This window comes from Necator americanus, chromosome I, assembly GCF_031761385.1.
Source record: "Necator americanus strain Aroian chromosome I, whole genome shotgun sequence".
NCBI lineage: Eukaryota > Metazoa > Nematoda > Chromadorea > Rhabditida > Ancylostomatidae > Necator > Necator americanus.
In genome coordinates this window covers 24,695,845-24,708,212 of record NC_087371.1, presented here as the reverse complement: position 1 = coordinate 24,708,212, position 12,368 = coordinate 24,695,845, and the positions used below count along the sequence as shown (strand labels likewise).

At 41.4% G+C, this 12,368-nt stretch overlaps 1 protein-coding gene across 1 annotated transcript in view; it reads right to left on the bottom strand.

The window, feature by feature from the left end:
• Positions 1 to 11,932, bottom strand: part of RB195_006755 (uncharacterized protein) — a gene marked incomplete at both ends in the record, with an annotated part of 30,107 nt that extends 18,175 nt beyond the window's left edge. Inside the window, one exon of the mRNA XM_064180018.1 lies at positions 11,863 to 11,932. Coding sequence (XP_064036923.1) covers positions 11,863 to 11,932 — 70 coding nt within the window. The remainder of the gene's footprint in view (positions 1 to 11,862) is intronic.
• Between the last annotated feature and the right edge of the window lie 436 nt (positions 11,933 to 12,368).

Here is a 12,368-nt window from a genome sequence, read left to right as displayed (position 1 = left end):
ATGTGTTGTTTTTAAGACGCTATCTGGTTGTTCGGAAGATCCAAACATTCCATTACAACCACCTGGAAAAGATTAAGGAACTACAAGTGGGTGTTGTACGTCACGACATTCTCACTCCCATACTTCACACTTTTGTTGATAACGATCCATGGTAAGGTCATTTCCCAGATAATCTCATACTGGGAAAATACTCCAGAATTTCCTGTTTGGACAGGCGCAGCAGGAGATTGGTCCCATGTGCTCTACCAGTAATTTACTTCTACTGGTAGATCGATTGATCAATAGCGCATACGTTCTCAGGTCCTTCTAAAACAAAAAGAAAAAAGGATTTTTCAACTTGGTTAGCAGAGTTCGGGATGAAATTCCGGAGGATAGTTGCAAAAACCTGAAAAGCTTCCATAAGATCAGAGAGGATTCGGAGATCAGAGGGATTTAGGGGTTAATACCATCCAAGAAAGCAACTCTTTACCCCTCAGTGATTGAAGTGGGGTCTCCTTGCCAGTAGCGCTACCTGCTCAGGATGGGCTGCTCACACGAGCCCCATTCAGAAGCTTCAGTGTACGCTTTACGAGAGTGCATAACCTGCATTATATAGCGTTAGCTTCACAATTATTACCAATTATTGCAATAAGGCGCTGACATTCACTGCGCTGAAAGGCTCTATTAGCCGATACTGAGCTGAATGGGTTCCGTCATGTTTCGTGGAAAAAAAAATCTCTCCACAGACTAAGACGATAACGTCGGACAACACCATCAGTATTCCGACAAAGTCATATGTGGTCGTGTGCCCTCTGTAGTTGTTCCCTGTCAAAAAGTCTCCGTAATTTCAAAACACAGACGTTCTCAGTCTTAAGCGGCGTAGATGAACTGATTGCGAGAGAATAGTGAGGAGTGCGAAAGTTCTCAATAGAGTTCGGATTGAAACAATAGAAGTTCCAGGACTTAAACAAAAAATTATTGCTCGATTAAACAATGGTCTTCTTATCTGCGCCGTTCTTTTCGACTTCGTTAAAACTCACAATCTCTCTTCCAATTATTTTGCCTCCAACAATCCCATAAGTTTCAAAATCCGACTCATAGAAAGCAGCGTTGACCCCCACCCCTAACAGAATACCGTGCCCGCTTAGTGTCATATTGGTCATACAGTTGGGTCCAAACGACATGAAGCGCTAGCAGTTGCGTAAGCGACTGCGCTCGACGCGGCGCAGTAGACGCGGCGCGGTTGGGGTCGTGTTAGGATCCTCGCTGCCGCCACCCATCTCCGCAGTTCGCCATGGTCCCACTTCGATTCCAACCGCTATCTCCACCGCTTCGAGCGCAGCCGCTTACGCAAATGTCTGTGCTTCATGTGTTCCCGACTATACACTCGGATAAGTCCTTTTTTAATTTTTTTTAAAATTCCGACATGTTTCCTGATCTCCGGAGAACGAACTTCAAAAGCCGACGTGTGATGGAGTTGTTCGCTAAAGTAGGGCAGCCCATAATGGATAAGAGCTCCCTGCTGTGGTGTCCGTACATTGGTGATTGTATTGTGTGTCCTGCTGAAGTCGAAATGAACACCTGTCTCGACCTACACAGCCAACAATCTCAGTGAGTAAAATTCACACGCGAAAAAGCGAAACCGAGTCTGCTGAATTTGCTGAATTTTCGTGCGCATTTTTTTAAACGGAGGATGGAAAGCCACGTGGTAGCAAAAGCCTAGTAGTAAGGATGCCTTGGCCCAGTGTCTTTCCGCACTTCTTCATAGAACCAAACGCGCAACGTTGCCATCATGTTCAGGTTAGCCGTAACCGTTTCAACGTTGACGTCGAACAGCGTAATATTTCAATGAATCTTCCCCAGCGTATTACTTTCTCAAACAGCTTGCTGCTGAAGGATGATATCGGCGAGGTCGTTGAGGGGCAAGGTAAAGTGCCCGGAAGAGCCGACTCTGTACTCTCATTATCTGTCCTGTCCTTTTTTATCTCAGACTAGAAGAGAATGTAAATTTGAAAATGTATACGAAATTGTAATCTCGACGATGAGAGATGTAGAGTGCTGCTCGGAAACCTACAGAAAAAGCTGGTTAAAAATCGAACCTACGATCGCACACACATAAATCCTGGCTGCGCAGTAAGTCCATCCATTAAGTGTCAGAGATTGCATGATCTCGGTTATAGTTCATCTTATCACTTTTCAGCCATTTGGAGATCAATACATCGGAGAAACTAGACGCCCACTTTGTTGTATTCGGCACCTCGCTCTCACCTTGTCTGCTGCCCGTCTGTCTGGCGGCACGCAATGTTTACCTGCTTTTGTCCTTTCAATAAACAACTCATACAGCTCACTGACAAGTTTTTATAAAACGAAAAATCAAACTGCGGGCGACAGTATCCAGCATCTTCCCTGAACTTGTTTACTTTTGATTTCTATGCGAAAGAAATTCAAAACAGGAGTTTTACGACAATATTCCATTCATTCAGAATGATCTCAAGGAAAACACCACAAACGCTGTCTACAGACACTACTGTTAGAGAGCTATAAAAGTAGCACATCAGAATCCCTGACGTGCCCAAAGATGCACAGAGTTGTACGTCGAGATAATTTTCGCTTAAAGGCGTCATCCCACGAATCTGGAGTGGTGCGGATTTCCGGTGGAGTATTCGTATACGGGATCGTAGATTATTGAGAGAAGGGTGGTTCCGTCCATTTCTTCCTAATTGCCGTAAAAAACGGCCCGGAAGACACGGCTTCGAGCGTTCCGGCGCACTATTTTTCTCAAGGAGTTCGGTTGGAGCGTGCCATCCTTGTGCGCGCGCGCATCTTCCGGGCCGTTTTTCACGGCATTTAGGAAGAAATGGATGGAATCACCTTATTCTCCATAATCTACTATCCCGTATACGAATATTCCACCTGAAATCCATACCACCTCAGATTCGCGGGGTGATGCCTTTAAGCGAGTAGAAACAACCGGATGCATCGTGACATCTTGAGCAGGAATCCCCTACATCTCTCAAGATGCAGGCCAATTCTTGACCTCTTCCCTACATTACTTGCTTAAATTACATTTTGTTCTTGGTGCTGCAAAAACAGCCAAGAGCTCAATTGCCCAATAAAATTCATGGCCCTTTCCTATTATAGCCTGATCCACCTGCTTTAGATTATCTGCTACCGATCAACTTACTCCAAATATAACTGCGAGATGGTTGTCATATCACTGGAATCACTCCCAGACTTTTTTTTCCTTGGGCGTTGAGCGGAGTGCTCCATTGATAAGTGACAGCGGCTTGGGGAGCATCTAAGAGCATCGAGGATGTAGTGTGGAGAGGACTAAGAACATCTGGCTCGTGCTCACCTACTGAATACAGCCGTTCTTCCTGTTTTGATCCACCTTGGTCAAAATTCATTATCGTTGAAGGGATCCAAAGTTCACTCCTACTTCACCGATCAAAGACTAGGCACGCTTCCGCAGAAGCCAAGTAATGTAAAATTAGATGGGAAGGATACGTGCTACGTTTCAACGACGATCGTTGGACCAGAGCCGTGAGCGACTGGATGCCACGCGATAGCAAAACCACCGCAGGAGGACTTCCTATCCGATAATCAGAGCACTTCATGAAGTTCTTTAAAGATAATACGATGCTCTCTGAGTCCCTCGCGAAAAGAGAAATCACTGGGCAAGAAATATTACTAGTGCGCGCTCGCAGAAATCGACGAACAGCAGGAGCAAAGGTGGTGCAGGTGATCTGCACAATGGCACATTCTTGCAGGTACAGTTCTGCAGGAGTAAGTTCATAGGAGGGCCACCATTCGACTACAAACATTTGGACTACGTTATAACTGCGCGGGTGAACGGACTGGAATGGACATGGTGAATTTCCTTTGGGCAGATGACCTATTAGCTACATCACAGCAATAAGAACTCAAAATATATAAAAAAAATACAGAATAAAAAGTAATAATCATTATAGAAATGTAACATAATAAAAATATGAAAAACATAGGGCACTGAACAAATAAGCAGGGCAGTTGCTCTTCATTTTTGGGAAAATAGAGCGGACCTGTTCAAGATGTCTACCACCGAGACAATCCACAAGCTTACGTCCTTCCATCTCCACACTAGGGCCACTTTTCGCATCAAAGCAATAGAGGAGGACCATGCATTGAACAAATATAGGAAGAACAACCATAGCATTGGTTTGTACATAGTGCACTCAGTGTTCGATGCAACAGAAATAGCTGAGCAAAGCCTCGTAAAAATTTCATTTCGTAAAATTTGTTCATGAACACTAAACGAATTATTTTACCACAATAGAGTTTATACTACACTGCGCTAATGTGTAATTTTCAGAAATTTTATTCCGTTTTTTTTTATAGACACCCTGAATTTTCCCTATCCTATCGTTCCATTCTCGAGTGCATACATAGTACTATAAATAAATTCCCTACGATCAAAAACCTACAGAGTATGAGGTTGAGAAGAAAAAAGATTATTTAAGACGAAAACGATTTTCTCTTATGAGATCGCAATAGGATTGTTCTGGATGAGGCAGACGTTGAGGTGGAACCACACTCTTACAAATGTTATAACTTTCCGAACTCCGACGAGGGCAACAACGGCAAAACGTTATCCGAAATCAAGAATGTTAGTAATCCTGGCTCTCACTTCGGATACATTATCGACAAAATGCAAGAGAACGTCAAACTGAAGTGATCAATAACTAATTATACGTTCCTATTATTGCCAAGATGATTTTTTTCAATAGAAGGAAACCGACGAAAATTACGAGAAAACAAAACAGTATATGACATAATATTATATACAATAATATATAATATAACACATATAATAATATATGACAATATATGAATAAACAATGTATGACTGGTGCTGTGGAGTGCTTAATATTCCCTCATATTTTAGTTAATGTAAACCGACACTTTACTACTCTTACTCATTGTCATAGTAAAACGTTGAAGATGCCCTACAGAACTCCTTACAGTTTCATTTAAAATCATTTAGAAGGAGATAATTATTCCAAAACATCCAGACGTAAACAAATAAACCTGATAAAATGTTGAAAAGAAAAGCAGGCGCAAAGCGGTAAGTAGACACTCTTAAAAGTGCTATTAGGTAAGCAGTGAGCGTGACAGAAAATTACGACGTCTGGTTAGGAACATGAAAGGAAGTTTAACGACTGTGTTGTTAACAGTCGTCCACAATCAATGTTCTGTCAGTAGTGAAGCGGTTTCCACTGCATCCTCTTCTATTGAAAGACCGAGACTCTCAAGTTGAAAAGTTTGCTCTCCAGATTCGTAACGGATTACAGGAAATATTGGCGATGAGGACCAACAAGTTTAGCAACGATCGTAAACTCTCAAAAGGAGTGTTGATGGAGGGACGATGAAGCGCAATTGCTTATAAATGTGGATTAACACCACACACTCTGGAATCTGGTTAATGAGGCGTATTCGATTCGTAGAGGTCTTTGAGAGGAGCATGTTTCCGGCCGCAGGATGCTCTGTTTTCCCGAAGGAAGACAGAGATCACTGCTCTCCTTAAATGTTTAGGCCTCAAGACCTCTTTATTTTTCTGCTTCTGTAGACGACAATACAGCATGCAGCGGTAAATTGTTAGTGTTTTCCGCGGAGTGAGAAAGGATTAAGCGACTTTGAACAAATCCAAAACGTGCGTTGAAAGTGTTGAAAGTTTATTCCAGAGGCATGGACATAGCTCCCAACCATTCGCTGCCGGAAAGGCAGTTGAAAAATGAGGGTACTAAACAAACAACGTGCTTCAAGACAAATGATGCTAATGAACAAATGAGAAATGAATACATTGATGAGGGCAGAAATCCAATTTTTGTTCTGAGACAAATTACAAAGCGAGCATCACTTCCACGACCTACCTAGTATTTCAGTGGTAAACGCTACATGGACACTAACGAAGGAGAGATCTTCGAAGCAATGAATGGATCCTCTATAGTATTTTCATGATCTAATGCAAGTGAAAACAATAAAAATTAATGACAAAAATAAAAACCTTATAAAAAAATAAAAAAAGAGGATTGTTTCTTTTACAGCTACTAGCTGTCGTTTTGATGTTTCCACAAGAACAACACTATGGAACATAAACAAATGACGCCCATCTCCTTATGTGGAAAGAACTCACCAAAGTCAGCTGTTGCTGCTCAAAGAAATTCTTTCTTTTAGAAGGAAAAAAAGAAGAAGCCAATGTATATTGACATTATGCCGTTCTCACCTCTTTATAAGAAAATTTAAGAAATTCCGAGACCCAGAGCGCTGAGAACGCTATCCTTAAGGATTACTTTGATGACAATATATGGAAATTTGCTTTCGGCCGTAAACGTGCTGCTCATCGTCAAAAGCGAGTTTACCCATGGGAACTCGCTAATCCACTTCGAGCTGGCAGTAAATGAAAGTGATTCACAAAGAGTTACATGTGGAAGAGGAGAGAAAGACCGGAACTACACATAGTCTTCTTTTTTGCATTCCTGGAAAATAAGGAAAAAAGGTGTAAAAGAAAAATCGGAAAGCTACTTCAAATTACTGTTTCAGCGTTTTTCCATTTCTAAACCTTATAGCTGGAAAATCGCTGCTTTAGAAACCATAAATACATTCATTATATATATATATATATATTCATAACTGAATGTTTCACACTTCTATTTTTCGTCAAATGAGATTTTTTCTTCCTATGATAATGGAATGACACGGTTTACTAAGATATAACCACGGTCGAGGGTTGGAGCTCTAAAGAACACCATAGATTGTTATTTATACTTATACTATGTTTGAATGAAAACTTGGTGAATTTTTATAATTTTTTTACTGGGAGCAATCACTGCAAATTAAGCAGCGTTTCTCAGGATTTCTTGAAAAAGGGGTGGATGTAGCGCAGTCGGTAAGAGGTTCTGTTGTGACTCCACGATCATTCAATAATTTCAAACCGCCCACCAAACCAACCAAACAACCGGAGGCAAAAAACCTTTCATTCTTTCAGAGTTTGTAAATTTGTACCACACCTGTCTGGGAGGATGAAAATACTAACTTGACACATCGGCTCGCTTCCACAACTCATTGTAAGGCTACTCACGCGTTTATAAACCTCAAACGATTCTGAACTGAACTCAAACGCGTAAGCGCATCCCCACAAAATTGTTCAACGTCGTACACCTTATCCTCTACTTCATCTTGAGAGAAAAAGAAGCGAATGGAGAAACTTTCATAACAAGGAATCTCGGATGTACAAGCTACAGGAGAAGCTAGTTCTTTGTCTGAGTTTATGGCTTTTCTCTGTTTTACCTTCTAAACGTCAAAGCGAAATTATCAACAGATTGATGTCATCCACGACCTAGCCACAGAAAGTATTAGGCGGAACAAAATTGGCAGCCGGTATACATGAAAAAAGCTTCGTCCTAGATTCGGCTATAGTCTCCTACGTCACATGTGCTTGGATGGGACAAGTACCATAACGGCGTTCAAAATAGATCACGATTACCCATCAAAATTGAACAGTCGCTGTCGCTTCACTTCGTCGTCGTTGGTGACCACGACCAACTTCCGATCTACGATCGATCCACCAGTACCTCTGGAGAATGAAATCGCAAATGTTGGTCAGTGTCGCTAACGGTGGTGAGGAACAGCAAGAGCTTAAGAATGAAAAGAATCGGATTTATACTAGGCGTCGAACGAGTTCAGCCGAATGGGCGCGACCCTGCTGCAACCAGGATCATTGTCTGTTTGACGTTTATTTCTTCCCTCTTCTGCCTTTTTCTAATGATGCTCTATCGATTGAACACGTTGAGAGACGATTTCCAGATGATTGGAGTTTATCAATGAATCGAATGTATATAATTTCTGAGGAGTTATTGTACTTCAAAAGAGTTACAGTAGTAAAGAGTTAAAGTACTTCAAAAGAGACACGAATTGAAATTTACGGCTATGGAAGTTCCACATCACGTGATCCTATCATTCAACACAGATGCGCTATGCTTTGCCTACGGATAGATCTCAAACCTTGATGTTTCGAGGTTTTGCTCGATGTAGTGAAGTGGGACTCATGGCCATATCTGCAATCCCATTGGAGCTAACGAAAGTCCCACCTCGAGCGCAGCCGCTTACGCAATTACACAAGGTTCCGACTCGTTTCGAGCTAGTTATATTCAGTATCCCAAGCGCTCAAGGTGGGACCTTGGTTAACTCCAATAGGTTTGCAGACATGGGCATAGGTCTCACTTTACTACATTGAGCATAACCTCGAAAAAGCAAGATTTCAGGTCTATCTGTGAGCACAACTAGTAAAGCATAGCGCATCTGTATCCCATACCATGCCAGAGGGGGGAAAGGGGGGGGGTACCTTTAAGTCTGTTGGATCAGCCGTAAGTTAGCTGCCGCCACGATACCCGCCCATGTTTCTGCATTTCTCCTCCTCAAATCAAACTCCAAATTGAAGCAGTTAGAAGATATTCAGTGGAGAACATATGTAGACAATGAGTGATATCACGCTGGTGAACTACCACTAACTTTTTTTGCTGAAGGCGCAAAAACCGAATTTTCAGATTGAGTGAGCCCATAGTCGGCGCCGAGTGCACCCGACCGAGTGAACGCGACGCATTTACCGCAGCGCACGCACTTTCTCTGCTTGACACACGTACTCTTTCTTCTCTGCCTACCTCAGCGATTCACGAGAACACATGCCACGCGGACTGTATGTGGTGGTTACCGTATAAACTGGCTTAAATCACTACGAATACATATAAAAATAAAAATAAGATCTTTCTAATACTCTCGTAGTGGACAAGAACATAAGATCTGAGTAGTAAGATTTTTTTGTTTTTGAAAAAGTTTCGTGATAACATCGCTTTGGATTAGGAATGAGGGATTTCGCGTACAGCTGAAGACCTTCGTTAATAAGTTCCTCGGGCTCTCAAACTTGAGTTCTCATAGGTTTTATTCCTGCAAATGGTAGTATCGAGCATTTGAAGTCGCGATAAAGTCGATACGATAAGCTGGGGAAATACAGTTAGTCGTAAAATGTTTACATTAAGCTCACTACTGCCTCCTCGCTACTGTTGTATCTAAAACTCCTGAAAGCGCTAAAGAAGTCCCCCGTCTCGGCCACTGAATAATCATATTACATCACTGCAAGCGACTGCTAGTATTTTTCCACGCAACAGCTGCTACAGACGTGATTAAAATCTTCACAAATCAATTCTCGCAACTACCGGACTATTGATATCAGCATTAGCTTTCTTAGAAACTTAGAAGTTCTTGCTTACGTTAACCTCGAGAACCGCGATGCCAGAAAGAGAAAAGCGGTGCCTAATTGTGAATGCGACGGTCTCAGTAAACGTAGGGGCGGCGACTATGCTTGTACCTAATCAAATTATTACTATAATTAAAATTCTATGAAGTTAAGTTAAGTTAATGGGCCTAAAAGGGCCCGCAGATTTCAATATCCCCAACGTCTCGGCGCAATTAGCGCTAGTGCATAATCAAATTATTACTATTATTAACGTTCTAGGAAGTTATTAATGACCATCGCTGGAACTTGATGTTCAGATGTTGATGACAATTTTAAACTGCTTCATGAGCGCAGCGTGAAGCCTCTTATTCGGGAACACTATAATGACATCCTAGACTTGATGTTCAGATTTTACAACTTCAGAGCGGAAGCCCAAGTGGTTCTCAGCAGATCTAAGCTCATTTCTTGTTAGGCTAGAGTATCGAAGAAGAAAGCTGTGCTGCCGTCACATTGAAATACTTCAAGCTATCGAAAACGGATCAAAAAATCCGCTATGGGTCCGAATAAGAACTCTTACTCCTTCTCTTCCTCCAATGAGCTGATTTTCGTTTATTAGTATGACTTTGTAATTTGTTTCTTACGGTTTTGAATAACCAATTATGTTGCACTTAACAATCGAACAAAGCGTGATTTCCACACAAACGTCGGTTTCCACTAAATCAAATACGGGGAAAAAAATCAACTGTACTTCCGTTCAATAATGTCCTATTATTTTGAACTAATTTATTACCTCATAGTAATGAAGTTCTAACGAAACTATCGCGCAAATCTCTTGATTGAGCACGTCTTTTTTGCAAGTAAGTCAAAGTTCCAACTCTAAAACACACTAATTGGAGAATTGCAACACTGATCTTAGATGAAGAAACAAAAAAGTAGGACAAAAAGATGTGGTACTGCCAAAAAGATGAGAAGAGAGAGATTGTGTGCATATAATCACAAATATTTCGTGTCATGTCAATTATGTTTGTAACCCCTCTTATATAAATTTGTATATAAATTTGTATAACAATTCATATAATGAGTAAAATGTAGTTGGGGGCACTCAACATCACTCTAATCGAACTGTAATTTAGAGCGCAAAAGTCGTTCTTAGAACAAAAAGAACATTTTCAGTGTCAAGTGCGGATTGAGAAGCCACCTCTCAGACCGTCTTCGGTTTCGCTGTAAGGACTGCAGGATATGATTTAGCTATTCACTTCCAGTTAGCCTGCTTTTGGAGAGTTTGGTGAAGTCGAAGCATTAGCAATTCCAGCTCTATCTTCCTTTTTCTCTTAGTAGCTTTAGTCTATGTGTCATGGATCCTCGAAGACTCGTGCTTGGGTTTTAGCGCAGGCCTAGGTATTCACTTCCAGAGATGAACTGCTGATTGTTGAATTATCGCTTCTTGAATGGGAAAGACATTTGTCACTAAGAAACTGTTTTCGTGCTCTATGGACTTTTTGCGCTCTAAAGTACAGTTCGATTAAAGCAGTGTTGAGTGGTCCCTCGCAACTACTTCTGCACCTAAAAATATAGTTTTAATAGATTTGTAGTAAGAAATATGTGAATGTGAAGTAAAAATTCCTAGTTCATTCGTGAAAAATGCGATTCCGAGGAAAATGGACCGTTTTCCTGGACGGATCACTTCTTCTCTTCATTCTCAGCATTTCTAATCTTTATGTATACATAAGAGAAAAGAGCTATATAAAAGCATACAAAAAGCTTCTTTTCCTAGTCTTTTTCTGCTTGGAAAAAAACTAGAATTGTGGGATTTTTTTTTTCGCGAGTGCGAAACGATTGTGTACATTTCTGATGGCGGCAACAAAGGGTATACTCCACCACAACTAGTTCATACTTTTCTCACCTCAACGAAGATTTTCCCCATACTTTGCAGGAATTTCTCCTTCAAACCATTAGTGACAATTTTCACGGTGGTGAACGAATGGTGAGGAATAGTTGGAGCATATCAAATTGTGTCAATTGCACTTCTTCCAGAACTAACAAGCAACTGTAGCATCAATGGGAGCAGGCTAGCAAACCAGACCTTTGCCAGAACTAAGAGATCTCTGCTTCCCCCTTTACTCTACGAAAAAGGGAAAGGCATATAGGGAAATTTCAGAAAAAAAAGAGAAATATAAGTAGAAATATTCATGTATGCGCCCTGTGAAAATGTAGAGAAAATTCCTTCCTATGAACTCTTATCCTAATCGTAGTCAAGAAACGGAAAACAATTGAAATTATGGAGAAAGGAGTCAGAGGGCGGATGTTAAAGACATTAGAAAGATGGCAAAAATCTTTCTTTGAAGGGAGTAGGCTTCTCAAGAGGTGGAGTGCACGGAAAAAAATCTATAATGCTCGAACAAGGTAAGAAAATCTCGTAGTGGTCGGAGAAAAAGTTCCTGGAAAAGATGCGCTGTGCAAGTTAAGCTCAATCGAGCATCAAACCGAACTTGCCAGCACCACATGTGGTCCATTAGGCGTATCGCAAACAACAGCGAAGCACCAAAGGGAGGAGAGAAACGAACAAACGCCTGGGAAGCGAAAGGCGAAGACTCACTGGCACCTTAGGGACTCACCGATATTGGGCACGACCGTATCGCCGTCGTTATGGTCGTAGAGCAGTTTCACGGCCACTTGGTCTGTCATCGCTTGGAAGTCGGCGTAACTACTTCGAACTTACTCGCAGTGCGCAGCTGGTGGCTGAAATTCTATGAATTTCTTACACATTTGCAAAGCGAATATTGGAATGAGCTGAACACTGGGACTGGCAACGGACGAGGCAGTCACAAATAAAAGCGAAAAACGTGTTTGAACAGTCATCTGGTATTTCAGTGCACATCGCAGTACAACAGCAACGTTTGTGAGATGATGAGCTGCCGGAATACTTTGGCATGAAATATCGCTGATACTCTTCTTCACTCAAATTCCAGTAAAAGCCCAAAACAACCTCTAAAACATGACTCAAACGAATCTGATTGAGATAGTAAATCTCCCGCATTAGTTCTGATAAATCCCAAATATGGAAGCAGTTTTTTCCCTAGGGTGCTAGTATTCGACTGCTACTTGTGACTGGTGTAAGAAC